Consider the following 23,391-nt stretch of genomic DNA (forward strand, 5'->3'; position numbering starts at 1 on the left):
ATCTATGCTTGAATGTTTCAAGTACCTTGCTCCTGAAAGTGGGCCAAGAAACAGCAGACTGGCATCAGCCAGGAGCTTGTTACAGACTGACGAAATCAGATTCGACATTTAATAAGCTCTCTACATGATTTATGTGCCCATTAGAGCCTGGGGTTCAAACCAACGTTTTTTTTTTTTCCTTCTGTGTGACCTTTGTGAGATTACTTAACCCCTCTGAGCCTCATTTACAAACTGTTTATAAACTCATTTGTAAACTAGTGAGAAGTAATGCATGCATGCTGTGCGGGCCAGGTCCATAGTAGGTGGTCTGTAAATGACAGTGGTGATGGTGATGCTGATGGTGATGATAATTTCAGCATTGCCAAAAGTACTCACCTCCTAGCACAAGTAGTAAGTGATCATGTTTAAATCAAGATGACTGGATTCCCCCTCAGCCATAAACATTTGCTTCTCACCCTCATTCCTAAGAGAATTAATATCAAACAAGGGGGGGGGGTTAAGCTTCAGATGGCCCCACACACATACAAATAAAGAATATTGGGGAAGCAGAAGAAACATGGATTTTTGCTGGCTTACAGGCTGAATTCAGCTGCCCCATGACTTCACAGCTGTTCCTGCCGCCCTAAAGTGTCTGTCCCTTCAGCTCTGTCCCCTCAGCTGGGTCTGCAACGCTGAGTCTGGGATTTTCTTATGAAAATGCCTGATGGGTGGGAGGAAGATCTGGAGGTTGGCTGGGGGAAAAAATGAGTAATGCAAAGCAGTCTACTTAGTAAATGCTGCAAGAGAAATAAAAGTAAAAGCTGGCTTCTGTCTCTGGGGACTCTAGACTGATTCTGACTTATCATGTCCCTGAGCAGAGCTGGGGGAAGCCAAAACTCGAAATCTGCTGGCAAGGAAGAGAACGAAGGAAAAAAAAAAAAATGACAGGGAGGGGCAATCCAAAGGGGGAGGAAATAAAAAGAGAGAGAGGGAAAGACAAGCGTCATTTAGGAACAGAGGTAGAGCGAAAGAAAGAACTCCAGGATTTGAAACCAGCCCTACAGCACAGTATTTTTATATCTTTTCTTTTCCCCAGTGGAGATTCCTGTCCTGTCATTTTACTGACAGACAAGCCACTACAGGCTCTTTCCCAGAAGTTGACCGAAGAAACTCAAGCACTGCTGTTTCTTCCCTCCCAAGTCCGGTGTGCCGCCTGGTAATGGATTGCTTTTCTCTGAGGTATGTGCCTGTAGTTGGGGACAGATCTTCGTTTGCAGGTTAACTTACGCCTCAGCTTTGGAGCGAAGATTTTTTTTTTCTTTCAGACATAATCTCAAATATCCTTTTACTGGCCTCGCCAGTATGTAGGGTGTCACTGGACAGCAAGGATTAATTCAGTGATTAAAAATTACATGCGAATAGGCAGTTCTAAGATTTAGCTTCATTGCACATGGAGTGATAGTTTGACCTCCCAGGGCAGAGAGGAACCTGGGAGGTTTGATTTGGGCTTAAGTTTGTTTTCAGTGGATGCTTAATATGTTCAAAGTGTTAATAATCTCCTTGAAATAGCCTCAAGAATCTTCCTCTGAATTTCTTCGGTAACTGCAATGCTGCTAGCTACATCGCTTCTCGGGGACAAAAGAGGAAGACTTAACATGTCTGAACAGCAGACAAGAGCATTCACCGATTTCTCCTGGGAAGCATTAGAGACAGATGCTTGACTGAGAGTTTCTGATATGTGATGGAGAGTCCTGAAAGTGTTCGGGTTCAGATGTTCAGAAAGGTGCATTGCGACAAGTTTTATACGCTAGGGCATGGGGAAATGAAAAAAGTATAAAACTTTCCTGAAAATCAAGAATGCTTATTTTTAAAAATATGTCACAGCCCACGTAGTATTTGAAATTCCTTGTTGAGTTCAAAGGAAAAGTTTGAACCAACAGGTAGTTACTCTAAGAGTTGATCTTATCTTTAAGAAAGTACAAAATTGTATCCTACAACACCGTGGGATTTTTCTTCTTCCTTTTCCCTTCTCAAATGGATTGGAAGATATTGCCACATTTCAGATCACAAATCCTGGCCTTCTTGCCGCTGAATTTTTGCTGACCTGCTCCCCCACTGTGGTCCCAGGACACATGGTGCGCTGTTAAATAGGTACAATAAAGACTTGCTGATTGTCAGCTGCCGTAAAAGAACATCCTTCTTACACTGGCTGCTGGTCTTGATACTGATTTGGTGGGCAGCAAATGGGTGATAGTTTGGAATGCATGTTATGCCCGGAAACACTGGCAGAGTCTATGTTGCCCTGAGTTTTGGAACAAACTGTGAGGAGTATTGTTTATAGTGTATTCTCCTCATGAAGGAGGCCGTCTTTTGGATTAGGATTGAGGCTTTTCCGTGTGTTTAGAGAAATGAGAAGCAATAGACAAAGCGGAAAGGCTTGTAAAACATTTGTAGACCGTCAGGGTATATTAAACACTGTAAAGTGCTTCCTGCTTTTTATATCTTCCCTTTCTTTATGGCTATCTGCTTTACCTTGCATTTTGCAAAGAGAATGCAAACAATTAGGAAAAAAAATATGAAAGCTGATTTTCACATGCATCTGTGCCTCCTGGGAAAGAACCCAGAGGTGCCTCCCTAGCTCCTGACTTCTATTTGCAGGGCTCACTTTGATGCATTTCTCTGTCTCCTCCACAGCTTCCACCCTGGAGAGACCCCCCAGGTCTAGTCTGTGAACCCAGCTAGGAAACGCCGCTAGTAAAAATGACTGAAGAGCCCATAAAGGAGATCCTGGGAACCCCAAAGTCTTCCAAGCCAGTGACAATGGAGAAGAGCCCCAACAGGGAAGTGGTGGTCACCACGGTCCCCTTGGTCAGTGAGATTCAGTTGACGGCTGCTACAGGGGGTGCCGAGCTCTCCTGTTACCGCTGCATCATCCCGTTTGCCGTGGTGGTCCTCATCGCTGGCATAGTGGTCACGGCTGTGGCTTACAGCTTCAATTCCCATGGCTCCATCATCTCTATCTTGGGTCTGGTCCTTCTGTCATCTGGACTTTTTTTGTTAGCCTCCAGTGCCTTATGCTGGAAGGTGAGGCAGAGGAGCAAGAAAGCCAAGAGACGGGAGAGTCAGACGGCTCTTGTGGCAAATCAGAGAAGCTTATTTGCTTAGGACCAAATGGGACCAAATGGGATACGTGGCCTGAAAGCCTTCCTTTCACTGTGTCATCCAATTCACCCAGAACTAGTGTGGGAGAGAATGAACAGAGCGTTGGAGCAGACCAGAGGAATGGGGGTGAATTGAGGATGGGAGGGTAGAGGGGGTTCTGTTTTGTGAGGAACCTACTTGTGTTTTCATTAATGACAAACTTAACTCTAAGGGCTATTTCTAAGACTGAAAACTCAGCTTTTTTCTCTACATTAAACATTTGAGGGTCATGGGAGGTGCACGGCATTAGACAACACTCATTTCACCTTGGAAAGGAGCCAAGGAAAGATGAGAAAATAATCAGACAGTTCTGGCACACCAGCGACCTGCCTCAAACACACACACACACACACACATACACACACACACACACACACACACACACACACTTTTGAGGAGTTGTATCATAAAAATGTACTGCCGAGAGTCTAAATCCCCTCAGACTTTGCATACTTCTATGAAATTCTGTGATAATTTTTTTAAATAAGTTCTCTGGCATCTATTTTTTTGCTTTTAATAACGCATCACTGGTGGTACTTTTTCTTGAAGAATAAACTAATATTTTTTATGTTTTAACATTGGACAGTTTTAGATGATTAATGATGTGTCAGAAATTAAACAAAAAGGTAAAAGGCATAGCTACTAGATGACATGGGGGGTTAAATTAATATTAAAATAATCCAACCTAGCACTTTTGATGATTTTTATATAAAGTTTAATGTACATTTCATTCAAAATAATAAATACTTATTGCTGCTGAAACTTCTTAAATGGTTGTTTCTATTGTATTTTTATTTTTATTTATTTTATTGTAGTTATCTGATTTTAAATCGTCCGTCTTCCCCTCCTTGTTCGCAATGTCTTAATCGTAGTTCTCTCAAATGAGCGTGTTGCCACTCCCTAACTTATCTAGAAGATTTTTATTGTATCATTTTTTCATGACTTCTGAAGAAAAATATTAATGATGTTCATTATATTCTAAACCATTAACAATTAGGAAATCGATGCCTGGGGTCAGGAATTTTATAAGGTGTTATTAAATGTGCGTTACCTACTTATTCAATCAGCTGTTAAATATTTGCTTCACGTATTTTCAAGCACCAACCATATGCCAGGCATTGTATAGATTCTCAGGCTGCTTAACTGAGTGAGTTCTAATATAACCAAATAAGATCACTGCTTGACTTTTGTGAATATTGAGCTATTCTATACACAGCTAGGACTCTACTTCAGAACTTTAGCCAGAAATATCCTTGGTCCATGTAGTTTAAACCACATGAAACTAGTATGGGAAGATAGTGAGGCATGAAGCCTTTCTTAACCCTGGGAAATACAAAGAAAAACAAAACAAACCTTGTGTAGCACTTTCAAGAGAGGCATTCTCCCAAGGAATTTAATTAAATATGGCAGGAGCTCTCTGGCACTGACTGCTCTCTGGTGCTCAAGTGGTTTTGTTCAGAGGAGAAGCCTTGATGGCCTAGTTTCTCATGGCTTTGAAGGGCAGCTGGTACAAGTTTGGAGTTGTTGATTATAGTAGAGTACACCACAATTATCTTAAATTCATGCACATCAACACTCCTCTGGGCCAAATGCAAGTATATAGCATCGTGTTGATTTCAGTGAGAGGGAGGGAGCCTGTGCTTTGACATGCCTCTTTCCTGCTCAAAGATATTCAAAGGCTCCCTGTTGCTTGATGAAGAAATTTCTCAGGCAAGTGTTCAAGGTTCTCCACTATCCGATCCAAACAGATGTATCCAGCTTTCACTTCACTCCAACCCAAAAACTCATGAGTTAGCCAGACCAGACTATTCACCATTCTGAATCAGACTTTGGTTTCCTGCCTCCATGTATGTTCACCTTCTGTTTTCCTTCCTCCATAATGTCATCCTTTCCCTCTCTGTCTCAACGTATCCAAATCCTGCTTCTCATTAGAGCCCCAGCCTAAATGCAACCCCTTCCTAAAAAGTTTTCCCTTTTACCTCAAAGTAACTGTTCGTTCTATAGTCTTTACTTATTTATTCTCTGATGGCAACTTTCATTTTCTACGATGTTGGTGGCATAAATGTTTTACTGTCTTCCAAATCTCCTTAGAAGGGCATGGTGTCTTTTTTTTTTTACCCCTCATGTGATGCTTAATAAAATGTCTTGCACAGGGTAGGTACTCAATAAATGTTTACTGAATGAACTAAAGAATGAAAAATCAGAAAGTGAGTGGTTTATCCTGAATCAAAGTCCATTTGTTTTAATCTCTTAAAAGAAAATATTTTAGGGGCCCCTGGGTGGCTCAGTCGGTTAAGCGGCCGACTTCAGCTCAGGTCATGATCTCGCGGTCCCTGAGTTCGAGCCCCGCGTCGGGCTCTGTGCTGACAGTTTCAGAGCCTGGAGACTGTTTCAGATTCTGTGTCTCCCTCTCTCTGACCCTCCCCTGTTCATGCTCTGTCTCTCCCTGTCTCAAAAATAAATAAAACGTTAAAAAAATAAAAAAAAAGAAATATTTTAGTTCTCAACTCCCCCAAATAGGTCATCCTACTCCGCCCTGTCTCTACTGTAAGCAACATGTGTAGGTGAGTATTTACTACCCACGTACTTCTCCAGCCACACCTGCCCTTGAGAATGCTTGAAAAGTAAACTCAAGAACGATTTCAGGCCACCAGGGGGCCTCATGCTGCTACCTGAATCCCAAAGGAAATGTGGAATGATAAATTTAAAAACAGAAATGGAATCATATCTGGACATAGCAATATCTCTCCTAAATGTGAGGAGCTGGAGAAGATTCTCCACTGAGCTCACTACTACTCTCCTCCTTAAGCCACTTCACAATGACTACATCTGGGTTCTCCTAATCAGTATAGGACCCCTGTCTGGGAGGCTTCAGTCCCATTAAAGGGCACACACCTCTGCAAAACTGTGAGGCACAAAGATAGTGCTATGCACTGTGAATTTCAACTCCTATGATGAGCATATTTGAATTGGGGCATCACAGCTACCTTATAACATATCTTTATTGGGCAAAGCGTGTCTTTTCAAACAGTTTTATTATATAGTAATAAGCAGATGTGGAATGCATGTACAAGCATGATACAAGCATATATGTATTAAAAATATAACTTGGTCCCATCCTGGAGCATCAGGAACCAGCTATATCACCCAGAAGGATACCCTAAATCCCACATATCCTGGGTCACACAGGAGCAACTTCTGACCTCATCCTGAGCAGCCGGTCTCTGCCCAGGTGAGAACCATAGCCACCAGGTAACTCTGCCCTTCCCACCTCACTGTCTTTGTTAATATGGTGAATCTTGTCTAGAGATGATCAGAGTCATGTGGATCCTGCAGGTGGCTGAAGCCCGAGGATATGCCCAAGGGGGCCAAATCACAAAATCCTCAAACCTACATCTTTGTACCATCACCACTCATAAAAAAAGTGTGTGTGGGAAAGATCTCCTGGTCTCCTGGGAAGTATTATGATTTTGAACTTAGAAGATCTGATTATAAAGGCGCCTGGGGGGCTCAGTCAGTTAAACGTCTGACTTTGGCTCAGCTCATGATCTCACGGTTCGTGGGTTCAAGCCCCGGGTCAGACTCAGTGCTGACAGCTCGCAGCCTGGAGCCTGCTTCAGATTCTGTGTTTCCCTCTCTCTGCCCCTCCCCTGCTTGCACTGTGTCTCTGTCTGTCAACAATAAATACATGTTTAAAAATTTTTAAAAAAAGATCTGATTGTAAATCCTAGTTCTCTTGTTAAACTAGTCAGATGATCTTGAACATTTAAGCCTCATCTTTAAAATAAGGTAAATTTTTAAGAAATGATTTAGATTTTTATAAACAATAAAGTACTACATAATTTTAAAATTGCTATTTATGATAACATCTAATGTTGACTTTAGCTTCTTTCTCTGCGTACTGTCCCAACATATCATTAAGCATGAAGCAGCCTCCTGTTTTGGTTAATTGACTTTAATCAGTCACTTCATTTAACCTTGACATTATCCGCAAAGGCTTTCTAGACCCAAAATAATCCGAGGAAAGTACCTGTTCCAAAGATAAATCATAACTTACATTTCCTTATTATTGTTACAATTTTCAGTGCTTTCACATACATTGGAGTCACTGTAGAGGTATATGTGATATGGAAATTCAGTTAGGTGCCCTCAACATAAAAGAGATTAAGAGAGCGAGAAATCCTTCCCCTGCCCCCTTCTCCCACCACTGCCATTCAAGTCAGTCTTGTCTTAGGCTGCCCCACAGAAAGGAAGACCACCGAAGGCAAAAATCTAACACAAGAAACAAAAACAAGTACATTCCTAGTTCCTGGCTTTTGAGCTTCCAAGGGCATCCAGTGATTTAAGGCTTATCTACAGAATTTTCTGTAGGGTGGAAAAGAGTAGTTTGTTTATAGTTGTATAGTTGATCTTTACATTACTGCCTGACTTTAGTACTTCATCTTGTATACAACAGTATTCAACGACACCTGATGTTACCCAACATTCTTCATCACACTTGAGGCTAGAAGGGCAAGTGTCCAACTCTTCGGAGGAGCAAACCACGTTCAGAGAAAATAAGTGAAGAGAATAAGTGACTTGTTCAGTCAAGTTCTCACAGTCAGGACTAATATGCTGACCAGATACTGTAATCATCCCAGATTTACACCAAGCCATAACTGATATCATTTTCAAAATGTCTCTCTATGAAAGGAAGACAATAAAGGTGTTCTAACACCAACTTTTGAACAATTCTTTTTGAAGTATAATATATGTAGATAAAAGTGTACAATTCAAGGAGTTTCACAAACCTGTAGAGCTAAAATCCACATGAAGAAACTAAATGCAGCAGCTTCCCAAAGTCCCCCTTGAATCTACTTCCAGTCATTATCTTTCCGGAAGGACAGCATTCTCACTGCTAACCCATAGAGTAGTTTTGCTTATTTTTTAACTTTATATAAATGGAATCATATGCTAGGTACTCTTTGTGCCTGGCCTCCCCTGTGCAATATTATGTTTGTGAGGTACATCCATATTGTTGGATATAGCTGTCAGTGGTTCATTCTCCTTGCTGCGTAGAGTCCCGTTGTACCAGCACACCATCCTTTATTTATCTTTCCTATGGTTGATAAGCATTTGGATAGTTTCTAGTTTCCAAATATTAAAAACAGTTTTTGTGTGGGGTGCCCGGGAGGCTCAGTCGGTTAAGCGTCCAACTTCAGCTCAGGTCATGATCTCGCAGTTTGTGAGTTCAAGCCCTGCATCGGACTCTGTGCTGACAGCTCAGAACCTGAAGCCTGCTTCAGATTCTGTGTCTCCCTCTCTCTCTGCCCCTCCCCCACGTGTGCTCGCTTTCTCTCTCAAAAATAAATAAACATTTAAAAAAGTAGTTCTTGTCACAGCTAGCCTTTCGGATGGCTCCCGATGATCCCTGCTTCCTAGTACTCACACTCCTCCTACATCATCTCAGGGTTGGTTTGTGTGACCAGTGAAATATGGCAAGGTGGTGGCATGTCCCTTCCAAGATTAGGTTATAGAGACATTGAAGCTTTTGCCTTGGTGTTTCTCTCTCCTCTCTCTCTCTCTCTCTCTCTCTCTCTCTCCCCTCTTGCTCTGGGAGAAACCATCTGCTATGTCCTGAGGAAGCCATGTGGTGAGGAATTGAGTCCTCCAGCTAATAACCAGAGAGGAGCTGAGACCTACCAGCAACTACCTCAGTGAACCTCAGAGACCTACCAGCAACTACCTCAGTGGGAAGTGGATCCTCCCACAGTGTAATCTTCTGATGACTGTATCCCCACCTGACAGCCTCACTGAAAACCTCATGAGGCACCTTCGGCCAAAACCACCCAGCCAGGGCTGATTGATATGAGTTTTGTGGGCTCTAGGCATTATTTTCTTCAATGGTCCCTCTCTTCCACTGGAAGGAAAGAAGGAAGGAAGGAAGGAAGGAAGGAAGGAAGGAAGGAAGGAAAGAAGAGAAAAGAAAAGAAAAAAGAAAGAAGGAAAGAAAGAGGGAGGGAGGGAGGAAACAGAAAGGAAGGGGAAAGGAAAGGAAAGGAAGGGGAAGGGAAGAAAGGAAGGAAGGAAGGGAGGGCGGGAGAGGGAGGGGAGAGGAGGGTAGGGTAGGGGACTAGGAGGGGATGTATCTCACTTATTGCAAGAAGGAAATTGTCTTGACAAGTATTGTGGGCCCTAGGCACTGCAAACAATGGACCTAATGGATAAATTGGAAAAATAGGAGTGGAAAAATAGGAGTTATATTTGGGATTTGAAGAAGCAAAACAGCAAGATGAAAATTCTCTGGGAAGTGCTCTGGAGACCAGAAGCCAGGCTAAAACCTGAGAGTTTAGCTCACAACGCTAACAACTTTTATGGAGCACTCACTGTGCTCCAAACATTATGCTCTGAGCTTTGCCTGGATGGTCTCATCTGATCCTTACACCAATCCAATGAAGGAGGCACTATTATTATCCCCATTTTATAGATGAGGAAATGGGGTCACCGATTCAGCCATGTAATTGAGATCACACAGCTGGTAGAGTAGGATCTGAGTTCAGATTCTAGAACACACTCACTTACCCACTATGCTGATACTCCCTGGTACACAGTAACATTTCACTACCTGATTCTTGAATAACTGTCCCAAATAGAAGTTAAGCAACATGGCATCGAGAGTCTAAGCTAAAGCTAAAGAGTGAGTCAGTAGTTCTGAGAAACCAGGACTGAAAATGCTGATGATTATTGAATCCTTCACCATCTGAAGCCAGGTCCTCTTAGAATTTTTACCATATATTTGTAGCATTTTACACCTTTCAAGACACTCCTACTAGTAAACATAAGACTGACTCAGGACCCCAGTCACATCTTCCACCACCAGATCTGGTGCTTTCACTCTCAGCTTCCTTGAGTTTCCTGTGTGGAAAATTCAAGGTTCAGAATTATCAGCCAGCCTCAGCCTGAAATTGGAGGCAGGGTGTGACAGAAGTGCATAGCAGAAAAACTTGACATACTTTAGGCGGAATCAAAGAAGTCTTCCTGCAGGTGGTGACTTGATAAGAGCAGGACAGGTAGAGGAGTTGGCCAGCTGGTGGGAATAAGTAAGGAGAAGCAATCAGGGATCCTTCCAGAGGGGACACCCAGAGTGGGTGCTTTTTTTAAAATAAAAAAAAATTTTTAATGTTTATTTATTTTTGAGAGAGAGACAGAGTGTGAGCAGGGGAGGGGCAGAGAGAGAGGGAGACGCAGAATCTGAAGCAGGCTCCAGGCTCTGAGCTTTCAGCACAGAGCCCAAAGAGGGGCTTGAATCATGAACTGTGAGATCATGACCTGAGTCAAAGTTGGACGCTCAACTGACTGAGCCACCCAGGTGCCCCAGAGTGAGCCCATAAAGGTCATGGGAAGAGCTAGCCCTCAGCATCTCCACCACACTGGATGGCTGTAAAGCAACAATGAAATAAGTCCGTCAGGGGATTTAACAATTGCAAAATTCTGTCCAAGAAAAGAGGCTCAATGACACCAATATCCATATGGTTCAAACTTATGACTAGAGAACCAAATGTCCGGGCTCTAATTGAGCAGAAACACTTCACTTTAATCTCGGAGCATTATGAGGATTATGAATAAAACATATCGTCATAACTAAGATCTTCCTCCTCCTCCTCATATCAATAATTATCTCCCCAGAAGATGGTGGAACACTGTGGTTAAGGACATGGACTCCACACCCAAAATACCTGGACTTGAAATTCAGCTTTACCACTCTCTTGCTCTGTGTCCTGTACAAGTAAACTTCTCTGTGCCTCAGTTTCCTCATCAACGAAATGGGAATATTAATGGCATGTCTCTCTCCTAGGGTTGTAGTAACTATTAACTGCATTAATAGATAAAAAGTGCTTTATGTCAATGACTAGTACTCAATATAGTAAGGAGTACTAGTATCTATCTTAAAGGTAGTTTTAGTGTTTATTTATTTTCAGAGAGAGGGAGAGAGAGAGAGAGAGAGAGAGAGAGAGAGAGCATGAGCACACAAGCAGGGGAGGAGCAGAGGGAGAAGGAGAGAGAGAATCCCAAGCATGCTCCATGCTGTCAGCACAGAGCCCAATGAGGGGCTCAAACTCACAAACCATGAGATCATGACTTGAGCTGAAATCAGTAATACTGGGCCGCCCAGGCACCCCTTGAAGTTAATTTCAAAGCATCGCTGATACATGCTTTGAGAGAGTTTGTATGACAATTAAAGCTACAGAAGTCACAAGCAAATCAGTTTCAATGAGATGTTTGTGGAAAAACAGCAGTTTACCTCATGAGAGAAATTACAAACACTGAGAGAAAATGGGTTGACACAGAAACTTGCATTCAGTCATATCTGGCAGGAACCCACCCCCTCAAAACCCATGTACGTTTATCAAAATTTTGTTTTCTCAGTCAGAAGTTGTTTATGTTCAGCATGTTCATATCCAAGTTTACATTTCTCAAAAATAACCCTGATGCTATCGAGCTATCTAGCCATCCAAAGGGCCAGTTTGCATTTGGACAGTGCTTTGCCGTAGGCATAGCGATTTCACTTTCATTGTCTTGCTAACTCCTTCCTTCCAGAGGCTCTGTGAAATATTATCCTCATTTTTAGATGAGGAAATTGAGGCTTGGCAGGGTTAAATGGTTTGCTTATGATCAAACATTTCATACATGACAGAAATAAGACTCACACCCTGATCCAGGTCTTCTGTCTTCCTGTTCCACCTGGCCACTGCCCCACTAACCTGCTCCCATGGAATGCCCCCCCACCCCCACCCCGGCCAAACAGCCAAGGATGCTTCAACAAGCCTTGATACCTGTTATACCTACAGCTATGCTTTATTGTCCTCTCTGATTGGACATAGACTTTTTTAAAAAAAGTTAAGATGGTAAGGGTGCCTGGGTGGCTCGGTGGTTAAGCATCTGACTTTGGCTCAGGTCATGATCTCATGGTTTGTGGGTTCGAGCCCCACATCAGGGCTGAGCTGTCAGCACTGAGCCTGGAGCCTGCTTTGGATTGTGTGTCTCCCTCTCTCTCTGTCCCTCCCCTGCTTGTGCTTTCTCTCTCTCTCTCTCTCTCTCTCTCTCTCTCTCTCAAAATAAATAAATAAAATTTAAAAAAAGTTCAGGTAATGAATTGAAATTTTCATCAACATCTGAAATAAGTATATAGTTTTAAATCATGTAGAAAATATAATTTGATGGGAATGCAAGCTGGTGCAGCCACTCTGGAAAACAGTATGGGGGTTCCTCAAAAAACTAAAAATAGAACTACCCTACAACCCAGCAATTGCACTACTAGGCATTTATCCAAGGGATACAGGTGTGCTATTTCGAAGGGACTCATGCACCCCCATGTTTATAGCAGCACTATCAACAATAGCCAAAATATGGAAAGAGCCCAAATGCCCATCAATGGATGAATGGATAAAGAAGATGTGTAGATGTGTATATATATATATATATATATATATATATATATATATATATATACATACATACAATGGAGTATTACTTGTTAATCAAAAAGAATGAAATTTTTCCATTTGCAACTACGTGGATGGAACTGGAGGGTATTATGCTAAGTGAAATTAGCCAGAGAAAGATAAAAATCATAGGACTTCAGTCATATGAGGACTTTAAGAGACAAAACAGATGAACATTAGGGAAGGGCAACAAAAATAATATAAAAACAAGGAGGGGGGACAAAACAGAAGAGACTCATAAATATGGAGAACAAACTGAGGGTTACTGGAGGGGTTGTGGGAGGGGGGGATGGGCTAAATGGGTAAGGGGCACTAAGGAATCTACTGCTGAAATCATTGTCGCACTACATGCTAACTAATTTGGATGTAAATTTAAAAAAATAAAAAAGAAATTAAAGAAAAAGAAAATATAATTTGATTATACAATGCACAGTTGTCACTACCCAGATCTTGTTGCTTTTGAGGGTTGGTTGGTTTGTTTTTAGATAATAGAAGCTTACATCTTCATAGAGTTTACATCTCAATCAAAAGATGGTCTTTATCAGTGGTTGCCAAATGCCTGTCCAAGCACTGACATCATCAGACTCACATAGAAACTCTATAAAGACAAAGATTCACAGGTGTTGACCTCATCAGACTCACGTAGGAACCCTATAGAGACAGGTTCACAGGTGCTGACCTCAGAGACTCTGCCTCAGAGATTTAAAATGGGACCCAGGATTTGTATTTAAAAACAAACGAAATCCTCCAAAATGTCCCAGGAAATGAAAATTAATAACCACAATATAATATTTTTTCTCATTAGATTTTTAAATTTCTCAATACATTTATAATAAAGTAGATTGATAAATATAGTGCTGGTAAGGGCAAGAAATCAGGTAATATGGCCATATTTTTTATTAAAATGTAAATGCATATGCTTTTTATTCCAAATTTAGTTCTGAAAACCTACCTGATCATAGGTTTTACATCTTTATATAGACGTAACAGAACTACAAGAATATTTATAGAGCCACAATACAGGGGAATGTTTTTCTCTGGAATTCTATTTCTACTCCCTCATTCAAATTCTTTCCTCACTTATGTTCAAAATAAATAACTATATCATTAAAAAAGAATATTGCTTTCTGCATTGCCAGTATTTATACACACATACACAAAAACAACCTTTGAATGAATTACGGTGCACCTGTATTACATACACTGTGTAGCTGAGAAAACGAATGAGGCAAGTTGGTATGGACTAGTATTAATTTGCAAGGATATCTGCAATATATTATGTGAAAGGCAAATTTTCAACTAATATATATCATATGCCATTCTTATCAAATAAATTGGAAGTGTATTTGAGCTTTTTAAAATAAAACCTTGGGTGCCTGGGTGGCTTAGTCGATGATTAAGTGTCCAACTTGGCTCAGGTCATGATCTTGCAGTCTGTGAGTTCGAGCCCTGTGTCAGGCTCTGTGCTGACAGCTCAGAGCCTGGAGCCTGCTTCTGATTCCGAGTATCCCTCTCTCTCTGCCCCTCCCCCACTCATTCTCTCTCTCTCTCTCTCTCTCTCTCTCTCTCAAACATAAAAAATACTTAAAAAATTAAAATAAAAACTATAGAAGAACACATGGTGACTCATTAAGAGCATGGACATCACTGGAGTGTTCAAGGAAAAGGAGATGATTTTTCTTTAGACTCTTCTGCATTGTTTTGATTATTATAACGAGCAATAATTAACTTTAAAAGAACATAGAATGAGAGGGGAGAATAAAGTAGTACTTGGAGAAACATTACAAATAAAAATAAAGTGCTTATAAATGATTCCAGTATGTAGCCATGTTTGACAACTGCTGATTCAGGCCAGCTCTCTTCCGAGATTGGGCTCCACTCATTCATTCATTCATTCGTTCACGCACTCACTTGCCCAGTATTTACTGGATATGTACAATGTGTTAAACACAGGTAGATATCAGAAATCCGAGAATTAAAAAGAAATATTTTGTGATTGAATTAATAAAGTCTGGCTAAGGTAGTTCAGACATAAACCTACTACAAAAAACAATAAAAGCCTGTAGGGTGAACTTTCCAATCTGTGTATTAGCTACATATATTTGGATTCTGGTACCTCTGGTATCAAGATAGAATGGGAACAAAGTGCCTACGGTAATTTGGAATAAATACCTATAAAAGTCTTCAGTGTAATAGTAATAAGAATGCAATATACTCTATTGCTTTCCCTTTCCTTTGTATTTATTCAAAAATTTTGGGGGCACCTGGGTGGCTCAGTCAGGTAAGCGTCCGACTTTGGCTCAGGTCATGATCTCACATTTCGTGGGTTCCAGCCCCACATCAGGCTCTGAACTGATAGCTCAGAGCCTGGAGCCTGCTTCAGATTCTGTGTCTCCCTCTCTCTCTGCCTCTCCGCCTCTCTCTCTAAATTAAAAAAATTTAAAAAATAAGTTTTTTAGGTCATAGCCTTATGTGTGTTTGGTTTCATTGCATTATTTGTGGTATAACAGTAGTAAATTAATGAATCAATAGTTGAAACTACTCCTTCAGGAGGCAGCCACACCCTAAAAATACCCTTTGCCTAGGAACCCTGAAGAGTAGTAGAGAAAACCCAAATGGGGAGGGGGGGCATTGAAAAAGCCTTTTGTGTGGTTTTAACACAGACTGGATCAGCCAACACTGAATCACAGTGGGTCTGATACCCACTGCTCACAGGTTCCCTAGCATTTTCATTGGGAAGTAGCCCATGTCCAAAAAAAACAGAATTACCCTTTTGCTCCATCTCAGCCTCCTATCAAGAAAAGCAAACACAGATGATTTTCCATTTCAAGTTCAAATACAGAATGGATTGCTTCTTGTTTTGCTTGACTGGGGCAGTTAATGAGAGTTCAGAGAGTGGCACCCTGCCAGGCACAAATCAGTTGGGATCACATTGTCATAGGAACCCAGAAAAAGAAATAGAGAGAGGGAAGGGGCTGACCCAGGAAAACCGTAAGTTTGGAAAAGGCGTGACTGTGATCATTGGTCTCTGAAACGTCCGGCACATGCCGCCCTTCTGTATAGAGTGGCTAGTCCAGGGCAGAAAGGGCTATTTGGAGGCAAGGCTTGTGTTGCTTCCCTCTTCTGCGAGCAGACTCTATAATAAAAGTGCTTGCATCAGAGGAAGACTGACAACACATTTTAGCACTTTCACGGTTCCAACTTAATCATGGCAGGAAGCTTTTCTGCTACTGGGAGAGCAAGTTGCGTCACTGGGAACATCTGACTCCAGGATCAAGTGTCAATCACTTTGCCTAAGGTCGTTAAAAAATACTAGGGTGTCACCTTACAACATAAAGGCTTTGCCTGAGTAACAATTAAGAGGAAACACATAGCATGATAAATAATTGAACAGGTGGATTAGAGAAATGCCTTTCCTGTGCAAAATGAGAGGGGTGATGGACAGCTGGAAATCCAGCCTCTTTGGCCATCTTCCTCCACAGCCCAGGGTTCTAACTGGTTGAACTTCCCCCCTCCCTTTTTTTTTTTTCCACTTTGCCTTTCTTAGTTGTTCAACGCATCTCTTTGGCCTTATGGAATCAGACAAGCTGCAGAGAAAGGCAACACCTCAGAAGTTCCTGAGAGCAGCTTTCAAAGGACGCCTGCCAGTGACTAATGCTGGGGAATCGCCCACTGAGTGGGATGATATTTTGGATGCAGTTTGTACAGGACAAGCTCTGCTGTGGATCAAATGGCAAGTCCGTCTGCTTACATGATTGGAGAAATACCCTGTTTGACTTGTTGGTGCCAAAACACCTGTGAAATGCAATCTGAATGTCACCTCCTCAAATAGGGTCTCTCATTTGACTTTTAAGCATGTTTTCCTCCCAGACCAACAACGTAGTTGAAGTCTCCAAAAATGGGACACGGGGTGCTGATTCACTGTGTCATTCCTAGCAGTCCAAACAGCTTTGGTTCTTGATATCCTGGAAGTATTTAACACCAGAAAGTTCTTGTATCCTCACATTGGTAACTGCCCACCAACAGGTGCTTTTCCAGTAGAGGACAGAGGAGAAAGAGAGAGAAGGAATGAGAAGAGAGAAAGAACACAGCAACTTTTGCAAACAAGCCACCATGCTAGTTTCTATTTGCAGCCCAGCGGCAGTATTTGAAGTCCTCAGTGAAAATAAAACCCTCAAGCTTGGAACTCTTGCTACCATGGCATATTTTTAAACGGTTACGAAAGGAGTCTGAGCATTCACCCTGGCCATGTCCAAGATTCTTGGGCCACTCTGTGCATAGTACTTGAGATTCACCAAGCAGACAGACCCTTGTTTTGCCAAGCTAGGACACGGAAAGAAGATGATACAAGTTGGGCTAATAAGAAAGGCAGAGGGAGGAGATGACCCAATGTGATAATTCCTGTCTTCCAAAACAGAAAAGTTAACCATACTAGAACTGCATGGAGGCAGAATATGAAGACAAAATAAATTTTTTAAAAGAAAATATTTGCTAGGAAAATTTCGAACATCTACTAAAACGAGAGAGGATGGCATAATGAACACCCACGTCCCTATCACCTGGTTTCAACAATTATCAACTCATGGTTAGTGTTGGTTCTTTTGTGCCCTGCCCCCAGCTCCCATTAACCACCAGATTATTTCAGAATAAATCCCAGGAAACATGCAATGGATGATTTAAAAGGCAAACTTTTACAAGGTTTATGAACTGGCTGTAGGTTAGCGAAGATAAATACTGTAGAAGGCCAATTTGGATCATTCAGTTTAGAAAGGTATTCTTTAAAAAGCTTAAGCTCTCCCTGAGCTTTCATACTAACTAACATTTGGTTTCATGCCAGTTTTGTAAAACTTTTCCTGGTGGTTTATCTCATGGCTAGATAAAGAGTTATATGCAAATAAACAGCAGACCTATATTCTTGTGGGATATGGAGTTTTGGAAGAAACAAGGGTGGATTGTAACTGAGAAGGGTGGTGACCCCAGGAAGGGGTGCAAAATGTAGTTGAGCTCACAGGGGGTATGGAGGAGCACGGAGATCAGAGAGCCTCTGCCGTTACTAGGGTTACTCCATGGTCTGCAGCCAAAGCTGCCTTTTGATCTTCATCCTTCAGACCTTATTATTAATGTCCCCAGAGGGCTGGCCTTTCCCTCCTCACTCACCCAAACCAATCTGGAATCACAAAAGGACAAGGAAACTTAAGGGTGAACATCTGAATATACCAACTTCCCCAGGCAGCTTTGTAGCTCTGTCTTCCCCTCATCTCTACTTCCTCACTGTTATAAGGGGGAGAAGTGGAAGCAGGGCATTCAAAACCCGGTGGCGATTCACTTTCAATGTATTTAGTACATGCAAAGATGGAGTTAGCAAAGACATAAATTACAATGCTACTTAAGGAGTCTTCATTTCAACTGGGTAAGGATTAATCCCAGTATTAATCCTTTGTAGCATCCAGCTTCCCCTGGACATTTTATTGTATTTTGATAGATGGAAACTAGGTTATATATTATTGCAAGGTTGCATACATTCAATTCAGTAGAATTTCAAAACTCCTATTATATACGGAGCACTGTGGAAATGCTGAGGAAATAAAAAGTTGAATAAAAAATGGTCACAGGGCTCAAGGAGTTTGCAATGCATCAGAATTCTGCAGGCAAGTATACACATGGCCATAAGGTCATCAAAAGAAAAATATGAGACAAGAAAACAAATGTGCATGACAAGAAATGTTATCAGCAGAGTGTGATGAAGATGTGGAGGGAAATGTCATTTATGTGAGGGTGGTGAATGAATCCTAAAAGTCTGGCAAGCTGGAGCAGGATTTCAATGAGAGAAATTGGAGTTGAGGAGAAGAAAGCCTTTCACGAAGAAGGAAAGTGAAAGAAAAGGAAATACATGAGAACAAGTGCAACATGTTCAGGGAAATGCAGAGCCCACGGTGGCAGGAAGGTAGGTTCCCTTTGGGAAGGATGAGCAGGGTAGGGTTTAAAAGGCAAGGCGAATGGGGCACCTGAGTGGCTCAGTCAGTTAAGCATCCAATTCTTGATTTGGGCTCAGGTCATGATCTCGTGGTTTGTGGGAAAGAGCCTCAGACTGGGCTGTGTGCTGAGAGCACAGTGCCTGTTTGGGATTCTCTCTCTCCCTCTCTTTCTGCCCCTCCACTGCTCGCCTGCACAATCTCTCTCTCTCTCTCTCTCTCTCAAAATAAATAAATAAACTTAAAAACTATATAAAAGGAGGGGTGATTACATTAAGGCAACAAGCAAAAACCCTCTGAGGGAGTTACATGCACAAAGCCTAAGGCAGGATTACCTGATCCTAGTTCTGACCCTGAGCTGAGTGATCACAGATCAATCACTGAGACCTTCAATTTGAAGGTCTCTGCCTATAAAATCAGGATACAAACAGTACCCATCTCTGTCCATTATTGTTTCCTCACCTTATCAGTGGGGTACAGCAAGGTTTCCCCGGATTGTGCAAGAAGAGGCAAGGTTGTTCCAGTTCATATCATATTGGGGAGGGGTTGAATGCAGCCACTCCGTCTACCAACGCTGAGGTGTGCTGATCCCAGACAGCTCTGAAGCCTAGAATGCTCCAGACAAGGAGAAGATTCTTCTGGAAGGCTGCTTTTCTGTTGCTGGCAGGACAGCAGGGCTTTGCCTGGATGGGAAAACATTCTTGCAATCCCAGGGAGGCTCAGCCAGCAGCAGCGTTTTGTTTTGGCTTTGCTGGGAGAGCCACCCTCAGGTTAACTGCCTGAGAGGGGCCCATGTCTCTGAGGAGTCATGGCAGGACCTTCCCATTTTCAGTCAGTTTGCCTTATGACATGTGGCCAGCCATGTCTCCATGATACACCCCAGCCCATTCCACAACTCCAAGGTTTCAGGCACTTTCCAGTTGAAAAATTCTCAAAAGTGGAATGAAAAGGGGGGTTGGGAGTGTGTGAGATTATGATGTGACCTGACAGCCCTGGGAAGGATGGGTCACCTCTCTGCTCCCTCCCCTTCCAGGGTTATAAGAGCCTTTCCTCCTGGAAGGGGTGGAGTGAGAGCTGATGCCAATTTAATGGGTCACAACTGGGTGTCTCTCCCTTCCTGGAAGGCCTGGCAACATCTCTCCTACCATTGTGATTAGGAAGAAAGCTTCCCAAGGATGATTATCTAATCAGGGAATTAGCCTTGGTTCATGAGGCAAGCATTAGGGGACTCAAAAAATCTAATGGAAAAAAGGCCCACATCAGGAAATAGCGCCAGTAATCACACCCTGAATGATTATTATACACAAACACTAGGAAGATTTGGGACAATTATTTGTAAACGATCATCAAATAAAATGGTCAGATATTTATCTTGAGCACCTGCTCCATTAAAGATACTGCCAATTTCTCTTACTTGGTTTCCCCCATTGAAGTCACTGCACTGTTGGGCTGAATTTGCTCAAATTATGGACTAGGGACCATCTGATTTCAAATTCTCTAAGGTGCTTGTTAAACGTTTGGATTTCTGAGTGCCACCTTACACCTATGGCATCAGAATCTCCAGGGGGCAAAACCTAGCCATCTGAATTTAAAATATTTTATTAGAAAAATTTCAAGCTTGTTCAAAAGTAAAGAGGAAAATATAATAAGCTACCATGTCCAATCTTATTTGGTTAATACTCCCACCCCAAATTATTCTGAAACGAGTATCAGATATTGTATCATCTCATCTGTGTGAAATATTCCAGTGTGTATCTCTAAATAATACTTTCTAAACATCTAAATGCATTTATTATACCTTTAAAAATTAACAATTTTATAGTCATAAATTTCCCATGTTATCTCGCAATTTTTTAAATGTTTATTTTGAGAGAGAGAGAGAGAAAGTGTGTGAGTGGGGAAAGGGTGGAGAGAGAGAGAGAGAGAGAGATATTCTCAAGCAGGCCTCATACTCAGGGTAGAGCCCAACATGGGGCTCCTTCTCACAACCCGTGACCATGGGATCATGACCTGAGCCAAAATCAAGAGTCAGATACTCAACAGACTGAGCCACCCAGGTGCCCCTCACGGTTTTTTGTTTTGTTGTGTGTATTTTAAGTAAGCTACATGCCCAACATGGGACTTGAACTCATGACCCTGAGATCCAGAGTCTCACGCTCTATCTACTGAGCCAGCCAAGTGCCCCATTTCACAATTTTTTGAATCAAAAACCAAATAACTTCCTCACATTGCAATTGGCTGATACATCCCTTGTCTCTTTTTTCCCTCCTGTAATACTCTTCCTCCACTCTCCGCTTCTTATTTGTGGAAGAATTTGGGTTGTTTGTGCTGTAGAGTTTCCCACAGTCTGCGTTTCACAGGTATCACTTAAGATATCTTTCAACTGCTGTAGTTTCCTTCAATTTATTTAATAATGTTACATAATTAATTTTATAACATATATTTTATTTGCAATTTATTATTTGTTAGTAATTATATAATAATTACCAATGCTTTCCTTATTATCATTTAAATGTAAAGCATTGATCAGATTCAGATTTGATGTTTTTGGCAGGAATACTTCATAGGTGGTGTGAAGTATTGAATACTTCCATCTGGGGGCACTAAGTGTCTAGCTGTCTTTTTATAATATTAGTAGTTATTGATGAACATGGCTCAGTCCCATTAACTCACTGGGGACTTTATTCTTGAAGCAATCCAGGTGAATTTTACACACTTCATTTCCCACCACCATCCTTCCCCTCACAGCCTATGTTGTGGTCATACTGAACTTCTGCCATTGCTCAGTGTTGCCTGTTCCTTCACACCTCCTTGCCTCTGTTCATGCTGACTCTGTGCCTGTACTGTCTTTCCTCCAGTTCAATACCTGACAAGTTCCTTCCTATGGAAGTTTCCCGTAAGTAAAAAGAGTTCCCTTCATGCCCGAATGGACACAATACATATCTCCCTCCTGGCATCTATCTTTTTGAAATGTAATGGTTCTTTAAATGTTTGTCTTTCACTATGCATGGGATCTCCAGAAAAGCAGAGAGAAGTAAGAAAGGCATTCTGCACATAGAATTAGCATAGCAAAGAAACACTGGTGAAAACAGCTAGACATCTCAGGATATAAGTTAGGATTCTTGGGGTTGAAAGCAACAGAAACATCTCTGTCTGTAAGAAAGAAAATGGAGATGCATTGGAATAATATCACTGGCTTGCAGAACCATCAGAAAGCTGGAGGATCAGGCTCAGAAAATGGTAAGGAGCAAATGTATCCAAGAGCCAAGAAGCAGGAAGCACAATAGTCTTTTAGCAGAAAGAATCTAGCCAGGATGATGCTACACCTGCCGGAGGATTTGGCCACCACCACCATCACCACTGTAAATGAATTCCAACTGCTTCTCTAGGTCTACATTACTCAGTTTTTATTGTCCTGGATGGGAGCATCTGGCTGGCAAAGCCTAAGTCAGTGCTCATACCATGGAAGCAATGAGGGAAAAGATGGTGCATTTGACCTTACCTCCCATCAAGAAAAACATAATGGGAGGATTCTCCTTGAAATAAGAAGGCAAGGTGGTTGAATGTGGGGACAGTTGAAACATAAAGTACACTTTAGAGAGCAAGTCATTAAGTTGATATTAAAGCAAAGAATTCATCTTGGGGAATGGTCAGAGATAAGGCTGGAAATATAGGTAGGAAACAAGTTATACAGTTACTCCCATTATTTCCAGGCAAGGTAATTTGGGCTTTATGCTGTAAGTGGTGGGAGAGACATTTTTTGAGGCTTAACTGTAGAGGACTAACACTATTAAATTTTTTTTAATGTTTATTTATTTTTGAGAGAGACAGAGACAGAATGTGAGTGGGTGCGGGGCAGAGAGAGAAGGAGGCACAGAATCCAAAGCAGGCTCCAGGCTCTGAGCTGTCAGCACAGAGCCTGATGTGGGGCTTGAACTCATGAGCTGTGAGATCCTGACTTGAGCCGAAGTCGGACGCTCAACCAACTGAGCCACCCAGGCGCCCGAGGACTAACACTATTGAAGTGATTGTTTGGATAATTAAAGTGATCCCTTTTGGAAGGCTGGATTAGACAGGAAGACGCTGCAGAAAGGGAGATCAGTTCATGAGTGTTTGCAATAGTTGAGGTTCCAGAGATTAGCCATTCATCTGCAATCCAGAAAAGTTGAGTTAGATCCTCAAATATCAAAGATAAAAGCAGATCCTAAGTCTGGATCAGGAGCCAAGCATAGCAGACCATAAAAAGAATGAAAGGGAGAGGGGAAGCTGGTTTAGAAAGTCTCTCCAAGGAATTTTACCAAGTGGATTGCTGCTCTCTGCACCTGTTGTTTCTTCACTTTAGACACTAGTGCTTCTGCTCCCACCTGAGGATACCTTAGAGGCATCTCATGGTCTCTGCCAGATATCAGCAAAGGTTGGAACCAGGGTTGGGCAAAAAAAAAAAAAAAAATGTGTTGAACGATAGACTGATATTATGAACAAAAATATGGAGGGAAATGTGAAAGACAAGTTTTATGGAAAATCGTGACTTCCACTAGAAAGACTTATGTGTAGCGATGTCTGCAGGAAATTGGAAATGCAAGTCTGTAGCTCAAGAAAAAGTAGAGGACTTTAGAGAAGGCGTCTGAAGGAACTAAAATTTATTAAATGGCTGCTATGAGCCAGGCAATTTCACATATTTGCTCTTATTTAGTCTTTGCATCAACCTTTACTAAGGTGATATAATTTCCCCCATTTTATAGGTGAAGATCTGAGGA

At 41.7% G+C, this 23,391-nt stretch overlaps 1 protein-coding gene, 1 long non-coding RNA gene and 1 other non-coding gene across 5 annotated transcripts in view; 1 reads left to right on the forward strand and 2 right to left on the reverse strand.

The window, feature by feature from the left end:
- LOC132687874 (uncharacterized) overlaps window positions 1-23,391 on the reverse strand; it is a 113,883-nt gene that overhangs the window by 12,340 nt on the left and 78,152 nt on the right. Inside the window, exon 3 of one of the 2 annotated variants that reach the window (XR_009614309.1) lies at window positions 19,103-19,317. The exons of the other annotated variant lie outside the window; for it this stretch is intronic. This is a non-coding gene — a long non-coding RNA (uncharacterized LOC132687874). Of the gene's footprint in view, window positions 1-19,102; window positions 19,318-23,391 lie in introns of those variants that run through there. 2 annotated transcript variants of the gene reach the window in all.
- TMEM100 (transmembrane protein 100) lies at window positions 765-3,951 on the forward strand. 2 transcript variants are annotated; one of them, XM_060646469.3, is made up of 3 exons: window positions 765-1,218; window positions 1,549-1,762; window positions 2,674-3,951. In XM_060646469.3, the coding sequence occupies exon 3, from the start codon at window positions 2,740-2,742 to the stop codon at window positions 3,142-3,144; it is 405 nt and encodes a 134-aa protein (XP_060502452.1). In that variant the 5' UTR covers window positions 765-1,218; window positions 1,549-1,762; window positions 2,674-2,739; the 3' UTR covers window positions 3,145-3,951. The 2 variants fall into 2 exon arrangements, with proteins under 2 accessions (XP_060502452.1, XP_060502450.1); XM_060646467.3 differs by lacking the exon at window positions 1,549-1,762 and having other exon boundaries at window positions 776-1,218.
- Window positions 20,742-20,814, reverse strand: TRNAQ-CUG (transfer RNA glutamine (anticodon CUG)). The gene has a single exon. It is a non-coding gene; the product is annotated as a tRNA-Gln (tRNA).

This window comes from Panthera onca, chromosome E1, assembly GCF_046562875.1.
Source record: "Panthera onca isolate mPanOnc1 chromosome E1, mPanOnc1 haplotype 2, whole genome shotgun sequence".
NCBI lineage: Eukaryota > Metazoa > Chordata > Mammalia > Carnivora > Felidae > Panthera > Panthera onca.